Source organism: Melozone crissalis, unplaced genomic scaffold (genome assembly GCF_028551555.1).
Source record: "Melozone crissalis strain CALT ecotype California unplaced genomic scaffold, PUWL_Pcris_2 ptg000111l_1, whole genome shotgun sequence".
Taxonomy (NCBI): Eukaryota; Metazoa; Chordata; class Aves; order Passeriformes; family Passerellidae; genus Melozone; species Melozone crissalis.
The window spans coordinates 10,402,348-10,428,717 of record NW_026535888.1 but is presented as its reverse complement, the minus strand read 5'-3'; the positions used below and the strand labels follow the sequence as shown (position 1 = coordinate 10,428,717).

General features: G+C 60.5%; 3 protein-coding genes across 5 annotated transcripts in view; 1 reads left to right on the top strand and 2 right to left on the bottom strand.

The window, feature by feature from the left end:
• The first annotated feature begins 3,291 nt into the window (after window positions 1-3,291).
• Window positions 3,292-4,323, top strand: GJA4 (gap junction protein alpha 4). The gene has a single exon (XM_054292522.1). The coding sequence runs from the start codon at window positions 3,292-3,294 to the stop codon at window positions 4,321-4,323; it is 1,032 nt and encodes a 343-aa protein (XP_054148497.1).
• Window positions 4,324-11,876: 7,553 nt separating this feature from the next.
• SMIM12 (small integral membrane protein 12) lies at window positions 11,877-12,889 on the bottom strand. The gene is made up of 2 exons (XM_054292538.1): window positions 12,343-12,889; window positions 11,877-12,205 (listed from the first exon to the last, which is right to left on the bottom strand). Exon 1 carries the CDS (start codon window positions 12,757-12,759, stop codon window positions 12,481-12,483), a length of 279 nt encoding a protein of 92 aa, XP_054148513.1. The 5' UTR covers window positions 12,760-12,889; the 3' UTR covers window positions 11,877-12,205; window positions 12,343-12,480.
• An 899-nt stretch (window positions 12,890-13,788) lies between these two features.
• The window catches only part of DLGAP3 (DLG associated protein 3), a 29,661-nt gene continuing 17,079 nt past the window's right edge, over window positions 13,789-26,370 (bottom strand). For 2 of the 3 annotated variants that reach the window (XM_054292510.1, XM_054292511.1), the window contains exons 3-12: window positions 23,349-24,420; window positions 22,252-22,454; window positions 21,526-21,640; window positions 21,193-21,427; window positions 20,371-20,711; window positions 20,178-20,263; window positions 16,830-17,254; window positions 16,439-16,530; window positions 16,114-16,257; window positions 13,789-15,773 (exon numbers count right to left, since the gene is read on the bottom strand). In XM_054292510.1, the coding sequence (XP_054148485.1) occupies window positions 15,555-15,773; window positions 16,114-16,257; window positions 16,439-16,530; window positions 16,830-17,254; window positions 20,178-20,263; window positions 20,371-20,711; window positions 21,193-21,427; window positions 21,526-21,640; window positions 22,252-22,454; window positions 23,349-24,365 (2,877 nt within the window). In that variant the 5' untranslated portion in view covers window positions 24,366-24,420 and the 3' untranslated portion in view covers window positions 13,789-15,554. The remainder of the gene's footprint in view (window positions 15,774-16,113; window positions 16,258-16,438; window positions 16,531-16,829; window positions 17,255-20,177; window positions 20,264-20,370; window positions 20,712-21,192; window positions 21,428-21,525; window positions 21,641-22,251; window positions 22,455-23,348; window positions 24,421-26,370) is intronic. The other variant, XM_054292512.1, reaches the window with a different exon arrangement.

Genomic DNA, 26,370 nt, shown 5'->3' with positions numbered 1-26,370 from the left:
GGGGTGCTGGGGAGGGTGGTGGGGGAAGAATGTCCTGGTATGTGCCAGGGATGGTTGGCACCACGGGTGACCACCAGACTCTTCAACCAGGACCGCAGTGGCTGTAAGGGGAGGGGGACACATCCAAGGGAACTCTCCTGCTTGGGACCACGGGCACATCCCTGGCTGTCCCAGTGGTGTGGACACGCTTGCTGGCAGGTTGGTGCTGGCCATGCCTGAGTGTGTCTGTTCTTCCCACAGAGGAGAAGAGCTGTGACCTCACATCTACCCCAGCCGGTTCACATTCCCCTCAACTTGGCTTTTCCAGCCTAGCAAATCCCTGAACCCTCAAGAGTCGACCTGTGTGAAAACTGACTAAACCCAACAAAGTAATGTCCCTGGAGAGAGACCCACGGGTGCCTGAGCAGACACAGGTAAGGCAAGGGCAGCCCTGGAGCTCTGCAGGTGGCAGTGCCACAAGCATGGACATCACAGCAGCACACAGATCCTTGTGTCCAGAGCTCCTCTTGGGTCCTGCAGCTCTGCTGCTCTAGGCTGGGTGTGAGTGCCCCCAGCTGGTGCCCAGCCAGGGCTGGTGTCACCCAGTGTGTGCCAGTCCTCCCAGCTCACCGTGCCTCACTCATGCACTGCTTTCTTTTGTACCAAGAAACCAAAGGAATTCTGGGCTCCGTGGCCAGACCTCTCTTCATGCACCCAAAGTAATGACAGAGGACCAGGGCTCCAATCTGTTGGCAACTGTTCTGCTGGCCCAGTTTGTCCAGTTTGCTATTCCTCCCCCTTGTCTCACACAAGCACCAAGCCATGTCTTGCCCAAAAGCTCTGCTGCTTCCCTTGGTGCCTCTGTGTCCCCCTCACCTCAGATGCACATCACACCCAGCACAAGCTACAGCTCCAAAAGCCCAATAAATGTCGTTTTTGGAGACACCAAAATCTGCTCTGCACACTGGAAATTGGGGGACTGGTGAGGGCAGAAGACATGGATGTGCAGAGGTTCCTCAGGAGCCTGCAGCCAGGTCCTTCTCATCCGCCTGAGCTGGGCATTGGCCGAGCCCACAGCCAAGCTCACGTCCGCCCGTTCCGCCTCTCCCAGCTTGTCACGCGTCGTTAAACTTTAATTCAGCAGAACCTCACGCTGGCCCCCAAGGAAATCAAGGAGGGATGAGCATCAATTATTTACTAAACCTTGATAAATATTACAATAAATAGAAATTATTTCCATTTAATCTCTCCTTAAGCAGCACTAGCGGAGGGTCGGCTGTTCCCAGCCCTGCTCAGCCCGCCCGCGTTTCACAGCCCCACCGGGGTGTGCTGAGACCCCCGACAGCAAAACTTCGTCTGGAGCCTGCGAGGGAGTTCCCGGCCGGCCTCCGGTGGGGCTCATCCCAGGAACCGACGGGACGAGGGATCGCAGCTGGGCTCTGATAGGGCTCAGCCCGGGAGCCTGCGGGATACGGGATGGGGGCCAGGCACGGTGCAGTTTATCCCGGGAACCGACGGGACGCGGGATCGCAGCTGGGCTCTGATAGGGCTCAGCCCGGGAGCCTGCGGGATACGGGATAGGGGCCAGGAACCGGTGGGGTTCATCCCGGGAACCGGTGGGATGTGAGATGGGGGCCAGGCACCGGTGGGGTACATCCCAGGAACCGATGGAATCGCAGCTGGGCTCTGATGGGGCTCAGCCCGGGACCTTTCGGGATACGGGATGGGGGCCAGGCACGGTGCAGTTTATCCCGGGAACCGACGGGACGCGGGATCGCAACTGGGCTCCGGTGGGACTCAGCCCGCGAGCCTGCAGGATGTGGGATGGGGGCCAGGCACAGTGAGGTTCATCCCGGGAACCGGCGGGATGCGGGGCTCCGGTGGGGCTGGGCTCCGGTGGGGTTCAGCCCGGGAGCCTGCGGGATACGGGATAGGGGCCAGGCACCGGTGGAGTTCATCCCAGGAACCGGCGGGATGCGGGATCACAGCCGGGCTCCGGTGGGGCTCCAGCACCACCCAGCGCCCGCCGCGCCGCACGGAGCCTCGGGGGCAAACCACGAGCGCCGCAGCCGCGGTCCGGGCGGGGCGGGCAAGGACGGAACATGCCCGGGACACCGGCGGGGATCGGACGGAGCATCCCGGGGTCTCTGGCTCAGCGGTTTGCCCGGTGGCGGACCCGCAGCTGTAGATGAGAGAGCGGGAGCACACGAGCTTCCACCGTTCGCCCCCAGCTTCGGCCCCGACGGCTCCGGCCGCCCCCGCCCCGCCCGCCGGGGCCGCCCCCTGCTCCGGGGGCCGCGGGAGGGGCGGCCCCGCACACCTGCAGCTCGGCCCGGCCCGGTGCTAAGCCCCGGCCCCCGGTTTCCTGCCCACGCTCCTCCTCCGGCTTCCCCGGGCCCCGAATAAGCGGAGGCACCCGGGCCGACCCCGCACACTGAGCGCGGCCCGAGCCCCGCGGGACGTGCCCGGCGCGGCGGAGGTGAGTGCGGGCACCGCCGGGACACCGGCACCGCTCGGGGACACCGTGCTGGGGACAGGGCACCCCACCGCTGCCGGGGGTTCCTTTAACGGCACAGCCGGCACTTCTGAGCTTAATTAGCAGCGGTTAATGAGGAGCCGGGGCTGCGGCCGTTCTGTCCCTCTCTCACAGCCGGGCTGAGCGCCCGCGGGGTGCGGGCTTGGCTCCCCAGAATGCTGGGAGTGGCCGCAGGGTGGTGAGCGGTGCTGGGGATCCCCTGGCCATGGGAGGGGACTGGGGCTGGGTGTCCATCGCCCTGCAGTAAGGGAGCTGCTGGGGGGGCTGCCTGTTCAGTTTGGGGTGAGCCCTGAATAGGCATGGGGTGGCAGCTGTACCCCAAGGGGTTGTGCTTCCCCTCTAGACCATCCTGCTCTCTGCTTTATAGGAAAGCCAGGGCAGCAGCAAATTTGTGAGCCCCCACGGTGCTTCCTCTCCAGGTGCCCTGAGCTCCCTGGGCAGCCCCAAAGCCCCACTGGCTGCGGGCTGTCCCCAGAGTGGCCAGGAGAGCCATGAGCTGTGGGTGCTGCTGGGAGGGGAGAATCCCTGTCTATCCCAGCTGTCTGTTCCTGCACTGTGTAGGAGGAGCCCTCTCGGACTCCTAAACGCTGCCTGGAACCCTCCCTCCCTCAGAAGTGGGATGTTCCTCAGAGGGTTTGCTGGGACACTCTGCAGAGCAGCCATATCCTGAAAAAGCAGGGTTTGGGTGGTCACATCTGTGCTCCCCACCATGGAAACAGGGCACTGACGTGGCTGCTGTCTTCTCTCTGCTGGCAGAGGCAAAGGGTTCCTAGAAGATGGGTGACTGGGAATTCCTGCAGAAACTGCTGGACCAAGTCCAGGAGCATTCGACAGTGATCGGGAAGATCTGGCTCACCGTGCTCTTCATCTTCCGCATCCTCATCCTCGGCTTGGCCGGGGAGTCCGTGTGGGGGGACGAGCAGTCGGATTTCGTGTGTAACACCAAACAGCCAGGCTGCACCAACGTCTGCTATGACAAAGCCTTCCCCATCTCCCACATCCGCTACTGGGTGCTGCAGTTCCTCTTCGTCAGCACCCCGACCCTGATTTACCTGGGCCACGTTGTCTACCTCTCCCGCAAGGAGGAGAAGCTGAAGAGGCAGGAGAGCGAGCTTCGGGCTGTGCACAGCAAGGACCCCAAGATCGAGCAGGCCCTGGCAGCCCTGGAGAAGAAGATGTCCAAGATCTACATGACAGAGAGCGGGCGGCTCAAGATCCGAGGGGCTCTGATGTGGACGTACATCACCAGCGTCATCTGCAAGAGCATCTTTGAGGCTGGTTTCCTCGTGGGCCAGTGGTACCTGTATGGCTTCTCCATGGTGCCCCGCTACGTGTGCAAGAGGGACCCCTGCCCCCATCAGGTGGACTGCTTCATCTCCCGCCCCACCGAGAAGAGCATCTTCATCATCTTCATGCTGGTGATGGGCCTGATCTCCTTAATCCTGAACCTCCTGGAGCTCTTCCACCTCTGCTGCAAGAGCCTGCTTAGCAACATCAAGAAGGTGTCAGGGCCAGCTGTGCCGAGCCAGGACACCTTTGTGGATGACATGGTCTCGAGTCCCTACTCTCCCAAGCACTATCCCTTCCTGCCCATGGCTGAGAGCCACGCACCCTCCTACCAGACCTACAACAAGCTCTCCAGCGAGCAGAACTGGGCCAACTACCGCAACGAGGAGAACCTGGCCCTGGGCGGCGGCAGCAGACCCCTGTCGGACCCCTACGCCCCCGGGGCTGCTGAAGCCTCCGCCCCGGAGGAGAAGCCGGGCAGCCGGCCCGGCAGCTCAGCCTCCAAAAAGCAATACGTGTAGTGCCGGGCTGGCCCCGGCCTGCAGGGGGACATTCCTCGGTCCCTTGTGCCTGCAAGGGTGCTGGCTGTGGGCAGGCAGCTGCCTCCTGCCCGCTTCTGTGCTGTACACATTCCCCTCTGGAGGCTCCGGAGACCTGCCCGCCCTGGGATTGGGATGGGATGCTCAGGCCGTGGAGCTCTCGCCGGTTTTCCCCACAGACCCTGCGAGGAAGGAAACTGCACGAAGTTCCCCGGGACAGCGTGTCCTGTGTGCCTTGCCGTGGGAAAGGGAGAAAGCCCTGGAGCCACGGCGTGGAACAGGCTGTCCCCAAGGCATGGCTGGAGGCTGCTGGCCATTGGGAGCTGCGGTTCAGCCAGAGCCCAGAGCCGGCAGTGCAGCCGTGGGAAGCTGCTCCTCTGCAGCCTCCACACGGAGCAGGCTGAGCTGGGACTGCCAGGAAAAGCTGGGCTGGGGCTGCTCTGACTGATCCTGGCCACCAGCCCCATCCCATTCCAGTGGCCCTGGCACCTGCCCAGGATTTGCTGCAGAACTGCCTCCTCCCCATGGGACACGGAGGGGTTAAGCCAGCTCTGTTGTCACCAGCAGATCCCTGGGTCACTGTGGGTGACCCAGGAGTGTGAGTTCCTCCCCTCGCAGCCCTGGGCTCTTTCCCATGGGATGTGTGCCTTTAAGTTATTTTTAACCTGCTGGGCTGAGCACGGAGTTTCTGCCTTAAAGGTGCAGTTTGCATGGACTTTGGGGAGCCGTGTCCAGCCTGGCCATGTGCCTTGGAGCCCTGTGGGGTTTAGGGGGGAATCAGCCCAGCACCTGATGGTTTTGGGGTTTTTATTACTTTGCACTAGTCATCTCCTGCTGTGGGCTGAGGGGCTGGGGAGGGGGGACTGGAAGGACAAATTTGTCACAGGAGCTGTCACCCTGACTTCCCCAGCCCACTGATGCTGTGAGAGGGGATTGTCCTGCTGTGACCAAGGGGCTGCAGGTCCTGTGTGACGCAGGTGTGAGGGTGGGGTGTGGGCACTGCCCTCAGCACTGTTTCCCTTCCCCTGGCAGATTCTGTGTTGCATTCTTGTTGAATAAAGTTGGATGAATGAGAAAAGGTGAAGGAGGTGTGACTGTGCTTCCTGCAGCCTCCAGCTGCCTCTGGGAGGGCAGGTGAGGGTTTGGGGCTGAGGGAGGGGGAAATGCCATCCTTCACTGGGTGAAGGGGAAAGTGAACACCCAGCTGTGCTGTGGGTGCCACTCACCCACTGAAAGCACAACCCTCCCTGCTGTGGCCTCCTGTCCCCCTGAGTCCAGCCTCAACTCAGGGTTTTGACAGAACTGTCACGTCCCAGGCTCGTGGTGGCCCAAAGCAGAGCTCAGCCCCTCTCTCTCCACTGCAGATAAACCCAGCAGAGGCCATGGAGCTGCTCCTGGCTGCATAATAGGTGGAAATGAGCCACAGATAAAGGCACACAATGTGGCTGGGGCTGTTGTTTAGTTTCCCCAGCCAAGCCAGGCCAGAGCAGAGCCTGCTTTCTGTCGAGGGCCTCTCTAGCGAGGGTGGGACAGGCTAAAAATACCCTGGAGAAAATGAAATATGGGTGATATGGGGCAGTATCGCTGCCATCGGCCACTGGAGGAAATGAGGAGGGAGGCACCCAGCTGAGCTGCCCTTGGGCTGGGAGCCGAGCCCACCCTTGGTTTGGTTTCCTCCCTGATGAGGATGAGCGGGGTGAAACCCCTTGGGGTGGGGGTCTGGGCACATCAACAGCTCCCAGCTCTTCCCTGTGCCCTCCTGGAGGAGGCTGGGGTAGATCGGCTGTGGGAGGACCCTGCCCTGCAGTTTGCAGGGACTTTGTGGAGCCGTGTCCAGCCTGGCCATGTGCCCTGGAGCCCCGTGGGGTTTAGGGAGGAATCAGCCCAGCACCTGATAGTTTGGGGGTTTTTTGGGTATTTATTACTTTGCACTAGTCATCTCCTGCTGTGGGCTGAGGGGCTCTGGAGGGACCTTGCCCTGTTGCCCATGTGGGACCTGCCAGGCCATCCCAGCACAATGGGGGCCACATGCCAGTGCTCCCCAGGAACCAGCAGAGCTCTGGGGGGAGCAGCCTGCTGTGCTGGGTCAGGAGGAAAGGAGTGAAAGAGAACAGAGCAGCCATGCCATGTTTACCCACCACAGCGTCCCCAGGTCACCTCCCCTCTCCCGGACTCCTATTTTTGTTGGCACAGAGGGAGCATCACGCTTTTCCTAGCGACCCTGCAAGGTGAAAAACAAGACAGCCGAGACCCCCCCCTTTCCCTTGCCTGCATTTGCAGTGCCCAGGCGCTGCACAAACACAGCTCCGTGTCCCACCATTGTTCCCGTGTTGTGACAAAGTGCCTCGGGGCAGCTGCAGTGACCCCCCAGCCGCCGGGACGTGCTGCCAACAACAACAGCCAGGGGTTTACCTGCGGGCCGGGCTGGGGAGGGGGCAGCGGCGGGGCTGGGGTTGGCAGCAGCCTCGCAGAAGGGTGGGCGGGCAGCCCTTAGGCAAATAAAAGTTTGGAGCTGATAAGAGCCCAGGCTGAGCGCTCTGGCACAGCCCGCGGACAGACAGTGGCCAGACAGGCATTTCTCACACCTCCACACTCCCTCCTGAGTAAACAGCTCGCTCCGGTCCCTTGTGGGAACGGCACTCGCTCCCCCAACACCCGGCCCTGGATGATGATGCTGAGCCCCATGTTGGCACAGTGAGGGGCTCCCATGGGCACCACCAGAGTTAGGAAACACTTTGAGGCAGCTCTGCCAGTTCTGGAGGGACCACACACTCCCCAGAACCCCAATTCCTGCTGGGGATGTTGGTCTAACAGCAGTCACAGTCCCCAGGAGCCCTGGGGCTCCTCCGCAGGGAGGTTTCTGACCAGTCCATGCCAGGCACCCTGCTCAGCTCTGCCATGCCTGGGACAGAGGGCTGTCCTGCCTGAGTTGCTGGCCAAGCACCAAGGAGTTTATTTTTAACCTTTCCCAGCATCCAGCAAACAGCAAGTGTCTAAATCTGACCCACTCAGGAAGAGTGGAGGTGGGAGCAGAATCACAGCTGAGGGGGAAGAAGGGCAGAGAGCTGGGCAGGAGGGTGCCAGGCAGGGCCACAGCATGGCCACACCTGCCCAGAGGGCCCTGTCACTGCCCAGGTGTGTCCTCAGGGGGAGTGGGAGCAGTCAGGAGCATCCTCCCAGGCCAGGCACAGAGCCCCGACCCCAGCACTCTGTGCCCACCACTGGGGCAACCCCAAACCAGGAATAATCCTGCCCTTTCCAATGGTGCACAGTGAAGGAAAAGCAAACCCCACGGTGCTCCCTTCCTCCCTGGGGTTATATTTAGCCCTCCACTAGGGTCCCTCCATGCACGGGCATGGCAGACAATGCAGCCCTGTGTGAGAACTGCAGGAGGGAGGAAATGCACTCAATAGCTGCATCCTGACATTGTCGCTCACCCCCAGCCATTTCCTCGTGTGGAGGCACCAGGACTGCAGTGCCCAGCACCCTGTGCCCACCCTGGCATGGCTCCTAACCCTGCCAGCAGCTCAGGGCATCATCCTGATGCAACACCAGGCAAGCAGAGGCTGCTGCCAGCAGAGCCAGGGGCTTTTTGTGGCATGGGAAGATCCATGTGGCCTAAAAACAAGGACCCACAGTGGTCCTGGAGTGCTGGGGAAGGGAATCAAGCCTGAGCTGTACCTGCAGGAAGATCCATTGATCCCCTCGTTGGGGATTGATGGGAAGGGAATGGGAAGGGAATGGGAAAGCAATGGGAAGGGAACACTTTCCCCCACAGCTGAATGGGAAGGGAACACGTTCCCCTCTAGCTGAATGGGAAGGGAACACGTTCCCCTGCAGCTGAATGGGAAGGGAACACGTTCCCCTATAGCTGAATGGGAAGGGAACACGTTCCCCTGCAGCTGAATGGGAAGGGAACACGTTCCCCTATAGCTGAATGGGAAGGGAACATGTTCCCCTGTAGCTGAATGGGAAGGGAACACGTTCCCCTTTAATTGAATGGGAAGGGAACACGTTCCCCTATGCTGAATGGGAAGGGAACATGTTCCCCTGTAGCTGAATGGGAAGGGAACTGGTTGCCCTGTAGCTGAATGGGAAGGGAACACGTTCCCCTTTAATTGAATGGGAAGGGAACACGTTCCCCTATAGCTGAATGGGAAGGGAACACGTTCCCCTATAGCTGAATGGGAAGGGAACATGTTCCCCTGTAGCTGAATGGGAAGGGAACACGTTCCCCTATAATTGAATGGGAAGGGAACACGTTCCCCTATGCTGAATGGGAAGAGAACACGTTCCCCTATAATTGAATGGGAAGGGAACACGTTCCCCTATGCTGAATGGGAAGAGAACACGTTCCCCTGCATCTGTCCCCAGCTATGGCTCGAGGGATGTGACTTGGTGTAGAGCAGAGCTGCTCCTCTCCCACGGCACTCCAGGGCCTTTTCTGGCCACAGAAGGAGCCTCCAGGAGCAGCATGGAGGGAGCCATAGCAGGAAGCGAGACGTGGAGGCTGGGAAAGACTTGGCTGCTCTCAGGAAAAGGGCAAATCCAGAGCCTGGGAAAAGCCTGGGCTGGGAGGGAGCAGAAGTCTCCAGGGGCTGTGGGACGCACGCTGAGGGATGTTTTATTTGCTCTCCAGCACAGCTGGGGTGAGCACCCGCCGTGCCCCGGGGCTGTGGGGACACCGTGCTGTGGGAAGGTCTGGGTGTCCTGGGGTCACCCCACTGGGGGCATGTCCAGGGTGTCCTGGGGCCACTGCACTGCACCAGGATGGGACAGCAGAGTGTGAGTCCCTGCCAGCCCCTGCTCCTCTCCTCCCAAAGCATCATCACTGCAGGCCTTGCAGGAAGGGCCCGGATGGCCTTGGGACATCCCTGTCACAGACATCTTTTATGAAAAATCCTTTCCTTAGGATTTTTCCTCCTGAGAAGCTGGGAGGCCTCAGGAAAAAAATGTAAATATTGATTATCTGCTGCTGTGGAGTGCAACAGGTGTATCTGTGATTGGTGTCATGTGGTTGTTTCTAATTAATGGCCAATCACAGTCAGCTGGCTCAGACAGAGAGCCCGAGCCACAAACCTTTGTTATTCATTCCTTCTTTTTCTATTCTTAGCCAGCCTTCTGATGAAATCCTTTCTTCTATTCTTTTAGTATAGTTTTAATATAATATATATCATAAAATAATAAATCAAGCCTTCTGAAACATGGAGTCAGATCCTCATCTCCTCCCTCATCCTCAGACCCCTGTGAACACGGTCACACATCCCTGTGCCAGCAGAGAGTCACCTCATCCCCAGCTGGAGCATCCCTGCTCTGATCTAACCGGACATCCAGAGCAGCCACCCAGGTGTGCCGGATGGCCAGGGGGATGTCACTGTCCCCCAGGCACAGCAGCTGTCCCAGCCCCCTCAGTGAGCTGGGGCACAGCTCGCTGCCAGCATCCTGCCTGAGGAAACCACCTCTCCTCCTCTCATGAGCTGCTCACGGTGGATTCCAGGAGCAATGCAGGACCTGGGCAAGACAGAGGGTCCATCAGGAAGCTGCAGCTGCCCTCAGGCCATGCCAAGAGCACTGCAGCCAGCCTGACCCCCTGGTTGTAGATGATAATGATTGCTATTCAGCCTAGGTGGGAGATGGAAGAACAGGCTAGGATTTTTCAGATTTGTGTTTGGTTGAGTCCCATTCATCCTCCTAGGGCTGCTGAGAGGATAGCTAGGATAGTTAGGAGCCTGAGGCATGGCCACCACAGGCTGGGCTGGGACCTGGAGTACTTGTGGCTGCTGGATTCAACCCCTGATCCATGGCAACATGCAGTCACGGATGCAGGGACATCCCTGAAGCTGGACAAGCCTGCAGGATGCTCTCACACCAAACACTGACCTCTCAGCCAGGTGTGGGACTCCTTGCCTGGGGACAGGCTCACTGCAGGCAGGGCTTCCACAGCAGCCTGGACCACAAACCCCCTGCACCAGACCGAGCATTTGCACGTGAGTGGTTTTGAGCAGGGTTCTACCATAATGGCTTATTCAGCAAAGCTTCCTCTGGCTCTTCGTGAGCCGCCACAACCGCTCGCCCTAGCCCTCAGAGCTGCCCGCTCCTATTCTTGTCCCGCCGGCACTTCCCAAGCGGCACATTGTTGGGATTCAATGGGAGGAAGGGTGGGTTTACAGCACTGGAGGCTAAGGAGAAAAGGCAGCGAGTCTGGGAAGTGGCTTCACCCCTGTCCCAGCGCCCGCGGGAATGCACAGAGCTGCAGCGGGATGGACGGGAACTCCCAGACACACAGAAAACAGCTGGAGTGCCACAGGCAGGGATGGGAGCAGGGCAGGGGCTGCCGGCCAGGTGCCACCAATGCCCAAGCTGTCACCATCAGGGCTCAGTCCTTCCCCGGTGCTGGAGCAACCTCCCCACCGACACTGCATGGGGCAGGAAATGGGGCAGCGAGGCCCCCCCAAAGGCCGATTGTGCCCCGGCCCTGGGAACGAGGGGATCAATGGGCTGTAAACAGCCGGGGGAGCCGCTCCGGCGCGGGGTGAACAAAGCCATTTCACAGACAGCTTCCGAGCTGGTCCCAGCTGGGAGAAGGAACAGGAGCATTCCCACCCCAGCACACAATAGGGAACAGCCGTCACCCCACAGCCCGGCTGGGAAAGCAGGAGACAAAGGGGAAGGGGCTGCTTCAGGGGACAGCGCCAGCCTGCCAGGGGGACAACGTGGTAGGCACCGGCGGGAGGTGGCAGTGGTACAGGGCTGGGACAGGCTCTAAATCACAGCCACAGCTCCTTCTGCACCTTCTGCCGAGGCTCAGCAGCCCTCGCAGCAAAGGTCAGAGTGCAGAGTGTTCCCGGTGGTGACAGGCCATGAGCCCACCTGAGGGCAGCAGGCCAGGCCGGGCCAGCAGCTCGGGCAGCAAACAGCGCCGGGAGCAGGGCAGTAAAGCTGTCAGCGGGGCAGGAACGGCCCCGGGGCACGGCACAGCGCGGTGTGAACGCTGACTGCCTGCTGACCTCGGCTCTCGCACCGGCACGGCAGATTTATCGTCCCCGGGAGGGGAAGGCCGGGCTGGGGCAGAGCCGGGGCCTTGCTCAGGCACCACGGGAAAAAACAAGGCAGGAGGCAGCGATAACCGCGGCCCTGACCCTGGCTGCGGTTTGTCCCTGCTGTGCCAGCAATGCCTGAGCCTGGAGGGGACACCAGTCAGTGCCTGCTACCAGCCTCTCCCTGCTCAAACCCCAGTGGGACCCCTGTCCCCTGGGACCCCACCCTGTGCTGTCACAGCCCTTGTCCTCCAGATAAAGAGGTCAAACGGAAGCAGATGACGCAGCTGGGGGAGCTGGGAGGGAGGCACAGCCACAGCACAGGCTGGGAATTTGGTGCCTCCTTCTTCCTGCCCACCACCCTGCTGCCAGTGCCCAGCCAGGCACAGCAATGGCATTTGTCCCACTGCAGCAGCTGTTTTTTGAACACACAGGGAGCAGAGACATTCCCTGAGACAGGGATGGGGCTGTGCTGATGCAGGAGACACAGAGGCCCGAGAACTGACAGAAGTTTATTGTGCAGAGGGCAGAGATCTCCCCATTCCCAACACATCGCCACGCTCAGAGCACCACAAGGGAGCAGGACCAAGACTTTCAGCTCCCCCTGTCACCGTTCCTCGGTGGGATGATGCAGGAGGGGATCCCCAGAGAGCTCCATGGCTGCTGTAGTGCATTGTGGCGTGGGGCTGTGTTGGGGTTCATCGAGAGCCACAGGGGATCTGGAAGCAGGACAGCAGTTCTTCCTCTCAGTGGCAGTCAGCCTGACCCCATCCCGTGGCACTCAGGTCCAAACTCCATCTACTTTCACACCATGGAAGAAATCAAACCTGAGGAGACACAGATGAAACCAGGCCGAGAGTGTTTTGTGGTGCAGGAGCCAGGCCTGGCGAGAGCTGAGGAGTTTCAGACTCTCTCCATCTCCACACACGGCTCCCTGCCCGCTCTGCCACCGAGCTCTGGGTACCTTGAGCAAATCCATGGGGTGGCAAACCTGACCCTCCGGTGAGGAGCAGCAGGTGCAGGAGGGAGGCCGGTGGAAGCAGTGCAGGTGTCAGGGGAGTCCCCAGCTCCAGGGCACCGCCTTTGCCCAAATCACCCTTTATTAACTCTTTTCGGCCCGGTTCCTGTTGAGCACGGCCCGAGGGGCAAACTCCAGCTTGTCCTTCAGGCTCACCACCTTGGTCAGGTCCTCGCCCGCGATCTCCTGCAGCTTGCGGTCCTCCCGCTGCTCCGAGATGCTCTTCTCCTCCTGGGCCGTGGCCGGGGGGTCTCCGCGCAGGAACCACTCCAGCTGGGAGCCCACCAGCCCCACCACGAAGGCCACCGGGAAGGTGACGTACGGGGCCTTGGAGCGCACGGCCGCCCACAGCACGGACCACATGCCTGCCGGCGGCGGTTACCGGCCGGCCTTCAGCAATGGCCGCAGGGAATGGGGACCCGCGTGGGCCGCGCAGGGACCCCCGCCCGGGTCCGCAGGGACCCCCGCCCGGCCCCGCTCAGCCGGGCCCAGCCCCGGCCCCGGTCCCGCTCACCCGGGCCCGGCCCCGCCCGTTCCGGTCACGGCCGTGAGGGGGCGGTGGGGCGGGGCTGCCCCCTGGCGGACAGCGAGGAAAACGCAGCGCTGGAGGAGCGACAGCGGCTGGGGACACGGGGGGACATGGGGGGGACACCGAGGGGGGGATACGGGGGGAATGGGGGCGGACACGGGAGGGACACCGAGGGAGACACTGGGGGGCACTGGAGGGAAAAGGATTGAGGGAAGCAGAGGGGCACGAGGAGCAGTCATGGGGGATATGTGGGGGGATAGTGAGGGGGAATCATAGGGTGACATGGGGGGACACGGGGGGGGAGCGTGGAGGGGACATGAGGAGGAGTCATCAGGGGAGAAGGAGGAATACACGGGGGAGGACAAGGGGGGAACATGGAGGGGAGCTATGCAGGGGATAAGGGGTGTCATGGGGAGACACCCACAGGGCGAGACCCCCGGGGAGAGTCACAGGGTGTCACCCATGGAGGGACACACAGGGAGGAGCCCCAGGGGAGACCCAGGGACGATTCAGAGGGAGAGACACGCAGAAATCACAGAGGGTGTCTTGGCCACGCGGAGATGGAGTCATGCAGGAGTCACGAGGAGTGTCACAGCGAGACACCCACGGGGGTGTCACAGGGGAGACTCACGTGGGGAGTCACAGGGAGAGAAAAACCCACAGGGAGAGAAACACCCACAGGGGGACATCCATGGGGACAGACTCAGAAGCAGAGACCCTGCTGGAAGAGACCCGTGGGAGGTTTCCATGGGGAGATCCACGAGGAGACCAGCAAAAACCCCTCTCCCACCCCATGATCACCAACTTCCCACACCACACACATGCATTTCCCATCCCTCGGACACAAAAGGAGGGGAGACAGCTGAAAGGCGAGCCCGGTGCCGGCCATGTCCCCGCAGGGAAGTGGCCGCTGGCCCGGAGTAACCAAAGTCATCTTTATTAATTGCGGCGGTTCGTTACAATAAAAAGGGAGCCACGTGTCACGGTCACTGCACGGCGCTGGCCGGGGCGGGGGCCGGGGGGCCCTTCCCAGGCACATCCCTAAATTGGGGGTGCAGGGGGAGTGGGGTGGGGCGGGGAAGGGCTTTGTGGGTGCTGCCGTCACGGAGGTGTTTAGCACCGACGGACCCCCAGGAGCGAGGGACCCCAGCCAGGCGTCCCCCAGCTGCCTCTGTCCCCACCGCCCTGCCTGAGGGCCTGGGCGAGGCTTGGCCCCAGATTTCGGGAGCTACCTGGCACCCACTGGCCCTGCCCTGGGGGTGGCTGGTGATGCTGCGTGGGGCTGCTGGCGCGGCAGAGTGAGGGACAGGGGTGCGGTCCCCCCCCCCCTCTGCCACCAAAAGGGACACTGAGGGGGGACAGGAGGTTTGGAGGACGGGGTTAAGGACAGGGGTGAGGCAGATGCAGCCTCCTGCCCCACCACGCTGCTCTGCCCTGGAAGGAGCTCTCCACCCTGATCCTGGCTCTGTGCACAGTGATGGGGGAGCTGGGAACAGCCACATCCCAGGGTGTCCCTTGGCCCTGAGAGGCACCAGGTAGGTGACAGCCCTATCCTGGGGTGTCCCACCCCACAGGGCTCCGGGAGCTCAGGAGGAAGGGGTGTCCCCCTGAGGGTGTCTCTAGCTCCACACTCAAGGGACAGCTGCTGGCCATGTCCACACCCCGGTGCCACCCACTGGTGCCAAGGCCAGCGTGGTCCTTGTCACTGCAGGTGGGCTCACTGAGGAGCATCTCCCACCTGCAGCAAGGCACGGCAGGGGGGACTATTGCCTGTCCCTGGCTGGTGCCACCTTGCAGAGGTGCTCCTGGCCTCCAGGCTGGCAGGAGGGAAGGACGGGCGGATGAGGGATGGGCTGAGGAGGAGGAGGGCTGAGCGGGAAGGGGAGAAGCGCGTGTGGCGATGCTCCGTGCGAGGGAAGCGGGGCGGCTCGCCGTGACCGGGGGGCCTCTGCTGCTCTGGCCCGTCCCACCAGGCAGGACACAGCGCTGGTCACGTGTAGTTTCTGGTTTATTCCTTGGGTTATATTTATATATGTATATAGGGGAGGGAGCCCTGGGTCCCCACGGCACCTGAGCCGCGGGCTGGGGGGAGCAGCGAGGGGACCCCTTTGTCCCCAGCACGTCCCAAAGCCTCGTCCGGCAGGGCAGGGCTGGGCGGCTGTGGCCGGGGTCAGGGGCTGGGGGCCCGTCCCAGCACACACCAGGGGATTGCACTGAGTACAGAGAGGCGGGGGGGCCTGCCTGCAGCCCCCTCCCCTCCAGCCTGGCGGGGCCGGGCGCTGGAGGTCACCTCTCTTTGGGTTGGGATGCAGGGGCGGCTGTGCAGAAGGGCTGGGGGAGAGGGAAGGGGACAGAAAGCTGGGACACAGCCCCAGGGAGGGCAGAGGGAGGGAGGGAGAGCCCCGGACCCCAGGAGAGGCTGGCAGGGGCATGCGGGCAGTGGGGGGCAAGGGGACGGGGCAGAACCGGGATTTGCGTTCGCCCGCCGTCGGATCCACGAAAGGGCTAAGATAGAAAAGAGAGAAGCTGTGAGTGGGGCCAAGAGGTGCCCCAGGGTGTCCCCGCGGCCCCCCATCACAGTGAGCTACGGCCGCGCCGTCCAGTCCGGGTAGAAAAGCGGAGGCTGCGGTCACAGCCGGGTCTGCGCCTCGGGGATGTAGATCTCGATGCTGTCCGCGCTCTCGGTGGCCGAGCTCTGGCGGAAGGACGCGGCTCGCTTGGCTGCCAGGAGCCGCTTGCGGGCCTCCTGCCGCTGCCGGTCCACCGAGTCCAGGGAGCGCTCCTTCACCGGGTGCACCTTAGAGCGCGGCGGCTTCTTTGGTATCGGGGGAGGCACCTTCTTCTCCTCCTGCACGGACAACAGGGGCGTCAGGTCGGGACCTCCCAGCAATGGGCATCCCTATTTATCCCTATCAGCGGGCTCAAGCCATGCTGAGAGGCTCCACAGACCCTCCCACAGGTTGCAAGGCGGGGATGCACATCCCTTTATCCATCCTGTGCCAGGACCCTGCCTGGCCCTTTGCCGTGGGAGATCAGCCCTTCTCTAGCCTCGCTTTTTCCCAGCTCTGTTTTTCAAAAAGCAGCCACCAGTGGGAGCCCAGAAGTGGTTTGGGTGCAGATGTGCTTGGGGATGAGGAGGGAGGAAGCGGTGACAGGTGCAAGTGGCAGTGGCAGAGCCCTGCCCTCACCTTGGGCTCCATGATCTTCCACCCATTGGCCTTGAGCTGCTGGAGCTCCCCAAACTTCATGCTGACATCCTCAATGGAGAGCTGCAGGAGGTCCCAGAAGCCAGCCAGGTCTTGGAAGGTGGGCACAGGGAATGCGTTGGGATCCTGTGGGGACAGAGGGACAGAGCGCCACCCTCATCCATCAGTGGGATGTTGGCTCTGGGGCCATCCCAGCCCTCTCTGCTGGCTCTGTATCCAGCTCTCCTCCATGGTGGTCCATGGCTGAGAGTATGAGACCCCTCCCCAGCACAGTGACCCCTGGCACTGCTACCCTGCCCACACTCACCATGTTCTGCTGGCAGAGGCGGTAGAACTGCTGCACCTTCTGGGACATGAGGAGCTGGGCACTGCCCACCGCGCTCCGGATCTTCTCCAGGACTGGGGGGGGAGAGCAGACAGTCACAGGCAGCTCAGAGTCCTCCAACACACCGTGTCTCTCCTCTCCTTCATAGCCCCAGAGTGTTTCCCAGTGTTTCTTGCCCTCACCCAACCCTTTCAACCTTGGCAGGGAAGATGCTCCAAGGTGGGAGCACTGCAGGGCAATGACTGCACCCACCCAGCTCTGCAGGATCAGCCTTGGCAGGGAAGATGCTCCAAGGTGGAAGCACTGCAGGACAATGACTGCACCCACCCAGCTCTGCAGGATCCCCTTTGCTGTGACACCCCACCCGACTCACTCTCCTCGGGCAGGTCATAGTCCTCCGCCTCCCTCTCCATCTGCTGGCACCATCCCTCCATCTTCTCCACCTCAGCCTGCAGCAGTTTGATGAACCACTCCCCGTCGCGGTGGCACGGGGAGGCGCGGCCGGAGTCGGGGAGGCTGCGGGAGCCCCGCTCGATCCAGGCATCCCTCCGGGGCACCTCCACCGTGTCGTACTGCAGCTGGTAATCCTCGCGGTACGCCCACTGCCCCTGCGTGTGCACCGTCTTGTACACGGCGTACTGCCGGCCCGACTCGGGCTCCGAGGAGTGCCGCTGGAAGGGCCGCCCGAACTGCAGCGCTTTGTCCTCGGTGGCCACGGCCAGCCCGGTGAAGCCCTCAAGCTCCAGGTCCGCCTGCACGCCCGCTGTGACGCTGTTGGAGCGCTTGAAGCGCGCTCGCCTGTGGAAACAGGGAGAGTGTGGGGACCTCGCAGCCAGCAGGGATTGTCCTGTCCCCTTGAGATATAAACTTTAAGGAATGTAGAGGTTTTAGAGGAGCTAAGATTTTATTGGAGTTGATTAAAATAAATGGGTAAGCCCTGATGAAGTTAAGAGTTAGTAGTCACTGTGACACTATTGGAGCACTTGAAGCGGAGACAGGGAGAGCGTGGAGACCCTCACTGCCAGTCCCTCTCTGTCCCATCCCCTTGAGACATAAACTTTAAGGAATGTAGAGGTTTTAGAGGAGCTAAGATTTTATTGGAGTTGATTAAAATAAATGGGTAAGCCCTGATGAAGTTAAGAGTTGGTAGTCGCTGTGACGCTGTTGGAGCGCTTGAAGCGCGCTCGCCTGCGGAGACAAGGAGAGTGTGGGGATCCTCACTGCCAGCAGGGATTGTCCTGTCCCCCTGAGACATAAACTTTAAGGAATTTAGAGGTTTTAGAGGAGCTAAGATTTATTTAGAGATAAGCTTTATTTGAGTTGATTAAAATAAATGGGTAAGCTCTGGTGAAGTTAAGAGTTAGTAGTCACTCTGACACCGTTGGAGCGCTTGAAGTGAGCTCGCCTGCGGAGACAAGGAGAATGTGGGGACCCTCACTGCCAGTCCCTCACTGTCCCATCCCTGTGAAACATAAACTTTAAGGAATGTAGAGGTTTTAGAGGAGCTAAGATTTTATTGGAGTTGATTAAAATAAATGGGTAAGCCCTGATGAAGTTAAGAGTTAGTAGTCACTGTGACACTATTGGAGCACTTGAAGCGGAGACAGGGAGAGCGTGGGGACCCTCACTGCCAGTCCCTCTCCATCCCATCCCCTTGAGACATAAACTTTAAGGAATGTAGAGGTTTTAGAGGAGCTAAGATTTTATTGGAGTTGATTAAAATAAATGGGTAAGCCCTGATGAAGTTAAGAGTTGGTAGTCGCTGTGACGCTGTTGGAGCGCTTGAAGCGCGCTCGCCTGCGGAGACAAGGAGAGTGTGGGGATCCTCACTGCCAGCAGGGATTGTCCTGTCCCCCTGAGACATAAACTTTAAGGAATTTAGAGGTTTTAGAGGAGCTAAGATTTATTTAGAGATAAGCTTTATTTGAGTTGATTAAAATAAATGGGTAAGCTCTGGTGAAGTTAAGAGTTAGTAGTCGCTCTGACACCGTTGGAGCGCTTGAAGTGAGCTCGCCTGCGGAGACAAGGAGAATGTGGGGACCCTCACTGCCAGTCCCTCACTGTCCCATCCCTGTGAAACATAAACTTTAAGGAATGTAGAGGTTTTAGAGGAGCTAAGATTTTATTGGAGTTGATTAAAATAAATGGGTAAGCCCTGATGAAGTTAAGAGTTAGTAGTCACTGTGACACTATTGGAGCACTTGAAGCGGAGACAGGGAGAGCGTGGGGACCCTCACTGCCAGTCCCTCTCCATCCCATCCCCTTGAGACATAAACTTTAAGGAATGTAGAGGTTTTAGAGGAGCTAAGATTTTATTGGAGTTGATTAAAATAAATGGGTAAGCCCTGATGAAGTTAAGAGTTAGTAGTCGCTGTGATGCTCTTGGAGCGCTTAAAGCAGAGACAGGGAGAGCATGGGGACCTTCACTGCCAGTCCCTCACTGTCCCATCCCCGTGAAACATAAACTTTAAGGAATTTAGAGGTTTTAGAGGAGCTAAGATTTTAGTTAGAGATAAGCTTCGTTGGAGTTAATGAATATAAATGGGTAAGCCCTGATGAAGTTAAGAGTTGGTAGTTAACTGATAATTGATTGCTTGTCAGCACAGTGTTTGGTTAGCTGGGTTTATGATGAAGAATATAGAAATTGATAAATAGCTTTTAGGAACATAAGACAATTGTAGGCCTCCTCTGTTCTGAAACCAATTGAAGATGAGGAGTGGGAATCCTACCAAGGGTTCGTTTGTCATATTAGCCTTGAAAAGGTAGAAAGGTCAGAACAAGGAAGACTTCATCTACTTCCTCATTTTGGGACCCCTCCCCATGAAAAGGACCACTGACCCATTTCAAGGAACAAACTATGCATGGTTAATAGCTTTTGAACTAATTACCATACGAAGCAGGGAAGGGGATATACCAAAGTTATGAATATGTATTTGTATTTTGGGTATTCAATACCTGTATAGATAAAAAGACTCTGTAATCACCTGTAAATTGTGCTGTGTATTTGGGAGCTATCCCACAATGAACACACACTTTCTAACTCTAAACTGTTTGAGAGTTTTTGTCCGTCACAGTTGGATATCGGTACTAGATCAATATCCATAATTTTTAATAAATCACCCCTGTCAGGCATGACAGTGGCAGGGGCCGGGTGAGGGACACCCATGGGTAGGATGGGGCTGGGAATGCCGGGGTGGATCCCAGAGCATTCAAGGCCACAGGCACAACCCTGAGCAGCTGCGATCTGCCAGTCCCTCATCTCCTCTGCTCTCAGCCTGTTTCCATGGCTACCAGTGCTGGACCAGGGATGGAGAGGAGCACCAGGCTGCATGGGCACCATGCCAGAGCTCCCCTCCCGCAGGCCATGCAGGTTCTGGCACACCTGGCCTTCCCATCCCAGCCAAAATGTCATGGTTAGCTACAGAAATGCCCAAAGGTTCATCTGCACCTGGCGTGGGCTCAAAGCTAAGGGCTCAGCCCAGCAGAGGAGACAGGAATGGGGCAGGAATAGGGCAGAACCTTCTCTGGGCAGCAGAGAGGACAAAGGAAAGGCCAAATCCTGCTCCAGGTGGGGGCAGCTAGCCTGGGGTGGGGATGATGCTGAGCTCTGGGGTTTCAGCCAGAGGGGAGAGGGAGAAGATGCTGTAGGGTAGCAGTGGTGTGCAGGAAGCCCTCGGGAACCCAATGCCCCAGTGTGTACCCAATGCAGCAAGTGTGGTACCTTTTGTCCTCCTCCACCTGCACCCCGATGGAGTGGAACTCCCTCTGGCTCCGGCTCTCCGTATCCGAGTCAGAGACGGCCTCAACCTGCCGAGGGGCAGAGAGAGAGCTTGGAGGGAATCCCCAAAACACAGCGTGGCAGCTCAGCACGGCCCACACCACCGGGGCAGCCCGCAGGGAGGAGCGGAGCCCACCTGCACGCCGATGGACGGACGCCACTTCCTCTGGCGAGCCAAGCTCCGCAGCTCCTCCCGGCCTGGGATGGCCTTGATGATGAGGGTGGAGGGCTTGGGAGCGGCACGGGGCTGGACTGGGGGCAGGTCCAGGGCCACGGTCGTCACCTTGGAGCTCTCCAGGCTCTCGGCAGAGTTGCAGCGGGCCGCAGCGTCTTTGGACCAGGCGGGGCTGCGGGCGACCTCGCTGGGCAGGTAACTCTCGTGGGTGGACTCGGTGCTGCTCTGCGCCGTGACGGAGATGAGAGGTTTGGCTTTGGTTCCTGGAGGGATGGGAGGTGGAGCTTTTCTGTAACTGAAGGCTGTTGTGGGAGAGGCGCAGGATGAAAAGGCACGTGAAAACACAGACATTTGTTCATTTCCCGCCACGAACAGGGGCCCCGGGGAATGCTGCCCATCTCCTCCCACAGCACGGGGATCATGGCCCCACAGGATTTGCCCCTAAGCTGGGTTAGATATGGGCCAGATTTCAGAGGGGCTGTTTGACCAGATTTTGGGATTGGAAAACACCCCAGACCCACACTGGCCACATTGCTGCAGCACCCAGCAAGGGGCAGAGATGGGGACAGAAGGAGGGGATGGCAAATGGCTGCTGGGGACACAGAGCAGCCCCCTGACTGGGACTGGGTGATGAACAGGATGCTCACACCCTGTCCTGGGCACTACAGGAGTGAAGGGCCAGGAGGAGGGCAGCAGCAGCCCTTGGCAGGTGCCCGGGTGAGCAGGCAGGGAGATCTGGGGTTCCCTCACGGGGCCAAACCCTCACCACCCCATAGGACTCACAAGTGCTGGGCTTCAGGATGCTGCTGGTGATGGGCGGCCCAGGAGGGGCCGACATGGAGAAGAGTGAGAGACAGTCGTCGTCCTGGGAGCAGCCTGCCTGGATGGCCCGCAGGTAGCTGTGGCTCCGCATGCGGAAGCAGCCGGGCAGGTCCAGCGCCTCCACGGCCTGCGACTCCACCTCGCCAAACACCGACTCGCAGACGGCCTCAAACTGGTGGTTGAGCTCGTCGTTGATCTGGGGAGAGCGGTGGGTGAGGCTGAGGCAGGGCAGGGGATGCCCAGAGTGATGTCCACCACATCCCTGCCCCGCGGAACCCGAGCCACAGAACGTACCTGGCCGGTGGTGAAGGAGCGCCCGTAGCTCTGTCCCCGCGGGAGCATTCGCGGTGGCGTGCAGCAGCTGGGACAGTTACAGATATATGAATCAGAATAGTGCCTACTTGCAAACCTAATGAGAGACAGTGGGAATAGAAGGGATCGCACCAAAAGCAACACATTCCAGCAGAGCATTGGGAAACGCAGCCGCAGCGATCCTCCCGCTGGCCACTGCTCTCCCCACTCCTTACTGCCCCCAAAACTGTCACCTAGTGGGACTGGAGCACATCTCACTCATCCCCCTTTGAACATGCCTCTTCTCCCCACAATCTACATGTGGCTGCAGCAGCAGGTCCCCCCCAAAAGCCCAGCATAGCCATGTCCCCCCCAGTGCCCTGACACCGAGCAGGGACAGGGCTGGGTGCTGCTGTGCTGGGGAGTGCAGCTGTGAGCAGGGATGGTGCTGTGAGCAGGGACGGTGCTGTGAGAGGGGACAATGCCGTGAGCAGGGAGAGTGCTGTGAGCAGGGACGGTGCTGTGAGAGGGGACAATGCCGTGAGCAGGGACAGTGCTGTGAGCAGGGACAATGCCGTGAGCAGGGACAGTGCTGTGAGCAGGGACGGTGCTGTGAGAGGGGACAATGCCGTGAGCAGGGACATGCCACTCGTCCTCCCAGGGAGCCCTGGCCCTGGCCCCACTGCTGCCTGCAGAGTTGGGACGGGGCCGGGAGGCAGCAGCCCTTACTTGGTCCTGGCCTGGTCGGCGCTGGAGGAGCGGCGGTAGCTGTCTCGCCGCGTGGCCGCCCTGGGCAGCACTTTGGAGCTGATGTCCGAGTCGGCGCTGTCCTCGTCGCCCATGGCCTTGATGTAGCTGCCGCTGCGCATCCGCCGGCACGGGATCTCCCCGTCCTTGCCCGCCGGGTACCCGCTCCACTCGTCCTGCGGCACCTGGAGCAGGAGGCAAACGGGGAAGGATGTGGTGGCCGGGGTCCCACAGCTGGGATGCAGAGCCAGCCCAAATCCAGCCCAAATCCAGCATGTGTGCCTGGTTCCCCTGTCCTCCCCATGCACCCCAGAAGGGACAGACCCTGGGGGCTCTGACCCTTTTGGAAAGCCCCAAAATCCAGGACAGCAGATCCCTCCTAACAGGCACAGCTCCTGATTCCCACAGCGCAGGGCGGCGCAGCAGCTCCCACCTCACGGCCCCTCTGGCAGGAGCGTCTGGGCCAAATCCCACCCATGCCAGCGCAGCACCCGCCTGACGTATCGGACACCAGGGCCACCACGTGCTGCTGACGCCAGCACCACGGGGTCCTTATAGGGCAGTGACAGGGGGACAGTGTCCGCTGGGGCCCCCAGCCAGGGTGATGGGGCCAGCACCCTGCCCCAATGCCCCTGCTGCTAGTGAGACAGGCCCCAGCCACCCCCACCACCGGCCAGCACAGCATTGCTGCTCCCTGTCTCCTTCCCCCAGGAAAGGGAGAGAAGAGTTAATTAGCTTTTAATTGGAAGGGGGGTGACCTAGAAGGGAGCCCGGTGATGAGGCAGGCAGTGGCACCCAGCCAGACACACAGGCAGGATAAAAGCAGTGAGAAGGGAGCAGACACAGGACTGCTGGTGGCCCTGAGCTGACAGAGCTGTCTGACCCCAAATGCAGCACAGGGCAGGAGGCAGCAGATGGATTTCGAGGAGACATCGGGGCCATGGGAATGGGGCACAGGTGCTGGGGACACACAGCAGAGCTGGAGCACCCCCACAGCACCCCAGGCTGCTGGATGGAGGGTCCCAGCTCAGGCTCGCCCCACAGTCACCCCAATCCCCTCATCCTGCCCATCCCCTCACCTGCAGGTACTGGTACGCTCGGTCTTTGGCCTTTGCTTCCTGAAGCATCAAGGTCTTCTCGGTGCCGCCGGCGCTGGGATAGGCTTCACGGGCCTGGCTGACGGTCATGGTGTGCCAGGCACTCCTCTTGAGCGTCTGGCCGTCCAGAGACATGGACATGCCGGCACAGGCCAGGCATTTTCCTTCCCCGCCGCCCTTTAGACTCTTCAAGGTCAAGTCTCTGAAGGCACTTTCGGGAGCGTCCACGCAGTACTGGGTGCCCTGCTCGGCGGCGTGCCGGCCGGACACCATGTAGCTGCTGTCGCTGTCCAGGTTGTCGTCGGAGCTCCACCAGCCCAACATCTTGGACCGGTGCCGGGAGTCCACCTTACGGTCCTTGCTCTTGCTGCGCTTGCCGTGGCGGGACTGGTGGTGGTGGTGGTGATGGTGGTGGTGGTGGTGGTGGTGGTAGCCGTCCCCGCGGCCGTCCATCTTGGCGCCGTTGTAGTCCCGCTTGGCCGGCGCCTCCAGGGAGTGGGACTTGGCGAAGAGCTTCTGGACGGAGTGGACGAGGTGGCGGATGCGGCTGGGGCTCTCGCTGCGGGGCTCGGCGCCGCCGGCCCGGGGGTACTGCAGCGTGTGGAAGCCGTCGTGGTGCAGCGGCAGCTGCTTCTCGAACTGGTCCAGCAGCGTGGGGGGCAGGCGGTTGATCTTGCTGGCGGGGTGGGCGGTCGCCATGCATTCGTCGCAGGAGTCGTAGTGCTGCTGCTGCTGCTGCTGCGCGTGATGCATCCTCGGGAAGGTGCTGCTGGCGCTGGCGGAGGGCGGCTCGCTCAGGGGCCCGCCCGGGCACTCGCTGCCCGCGCCGGGGCAGCAGGGATGCTCCAGGGAACACGGCTCGCTGGGGCTGGGCAGGTAGGGCGGCCGGCCCTCGGGGATGCAGTCGGCGGGATGCTCGCAGTTGTCAGGGATGCAGCGGCAGCGGTGGCCGGAGGAGGGCTGTGTCTGGCTACGCTCCCCATGGTAGCCCTTCATCATTTCAGCACCCACCCCATAGCCTCGGCATCTTGCCGGGATGCCCCTGCGGGCTCATCTGTGGGGACAGGGACAAGAACAGTGTCAAGATCCCCTCTGCACACCCACAACCAGCAGAATATTGGGGGATACCTCACAGGAACCAGCTGAGAAGGTTGGGAAGCTTCTGTAATGTGCCAGAATCCTGGCTTTCCATGTGGTGACAGGAGCACAGTGCGCACACCGGGCACCTGGGGTTACCCCCAGCTTGGGTGCTTGGAGGGGGCAATGGCAAGGAGAAGGTGCTACCAGCAGCCATGCAGGCAGCAGGGCCTGCAGACGGCGAGGGAGGACATGCCGCCATCAGCAGATCCTTGTTTTCTTCTGCAACACCAAATATTATGAAGTGTTTCTCCATTAGAAAGCGGCTCTGGCTGAGTTTTTCAGCCGTTGCGTTTCACAGCGCCGCTAATGAGCTGCCGCGGGGCGCGGGGGGGCCCAGCTCTGATGTCTCCATCCAGCCCCACATGGAGACCCACAATCCAGGGTTCTCCTGCCCTACAAGCCCTCTTAATGGGGAGCCAGGAGCAGAGGTGGCTGTGCTGTGTGAGGGGCAGCACCAGGGTGAAGCAGGAGGATGGACAACATTGAGCCGGGCTGAGCCTGTGCCAACCAAGCCTGAGCCACCTGCACCCATGGATGTTTGTGTGCCTTGCAGCCCCTCAAAGGCTCTGTCTTTGGTTGGACTGTAAATGAGGAAATTACTTATTCTCCAGAGTATCTCTGCTAATTAACAGGCATCGTTAACGCGCTTGTTGTCATATTCGAGCAGGGTGCTGCAGGCAGCACGTCTCCCAGACTGGCTGCAGGGAAAGGTGACCGTGGGATGCTCCCTGTGGCACGTGGGGATTTGACCATGGAGACTGGAAATGACAGCTGGTGGGACAGGGTTGTGCCTCCAAGCAGCCCTGGAGGAGAGAGAGAGTTGGGGTCCCCAAGGGGTGTAGGGGTGGGCAGCAATGGCGTTTTGGCCCTGAGCAGCAGAGAGGGCCCTGGGAACACATCTACCCTAAGCCATCACCACCTTCCTTCCCAGCTTTTTTGAGGCTGGATGGCTCCATCCTGCGCCGCTCCCCATCCTCAGATCCCGCTCCTGCTCTAACAAGGCTCCCTAATTGCTGAGCGGAAGGTGCAGCTGGTGCAGATGAATCCTCTGCCCTCCCCAGACAGCTGCTGCGGGGAGCAGGAGCAGCAGCGTGGGATGGAGCTGCCTCCCTGGCCTGGGATCGAGCAGCAGCACGGAAGGACAGACAGACAAACAGGCTCCCAGCCCAGCTCTGCCTCCGCGGGCTGAGCTATCATCTCCTGCTCGGGGAGGGAAGCTCTCAGCTGATCCAAATATTGCTGCCGCGGCGGCGAGAAGGAGTCAAAATATCTGCGGAGCCTGTCAGCACGAGCCCGCCGGGCTTTTGTGCTCGGCAGGTGCAGGAATTCAACAGAGCCGGAACCGCGGGCGAGGCGAGGCAGCGCCGCCGCTCCCCCGCACCTGCGGAGCGCCGGCAGCGGGTGGGGACACGCCGGGCTGGAGCATCCGTGTCCCAGCTCAGCAAGGCGACACTGGCGACTGTGCCCTGCCCAGGGACCTGCCGGGATCCCTGAGGGCAGCCTCGGGGTGGAGAAAGGGTTGGGAGAGACCTTGTAGGGCTCAGAATGAAAGGTCCCCATCCCATGTGCCAGAAGGAATGGCCTTGTGCCATAATGAGAGACCCCACTGCTGTCCCCTGTGCCAGGAGGGCAGTGTGGGCAGGCTGGCAGCGCCACTGGGACAGGCTCATGGGCACATGGCCGAGAGCTGGAGCTGTGTCCCTCCGAATGAACTGAGCAGCCCTTGGGATGGAAGGATTTGTGCCACCAAAGCGCAGATTTAAGTCAAGGGGGAAAAACCCAGCCCAGCTGAATTTTGTGCCATTTAACACCAGGGTAATTACCACCAGTGGGAACCTACCGCCCACACAATTATGTGCTAGGA

Coding starts and splice junctions, on each gene's coding strand:
- GJA4 (XM_054292522.1), top strand. CDS start 3,292: ATGGGTGACTGGGAATTCCTGCAGAAACTGCTGGACCAAGTCCAGGAG.
- SMIM12 (XM_054292538.1), bottom strand. CDS start 12,759: ATGTGGTCCGTGCTGTGGGCGGCCGTGCGCTCCAAGGCCCCGTACGTC.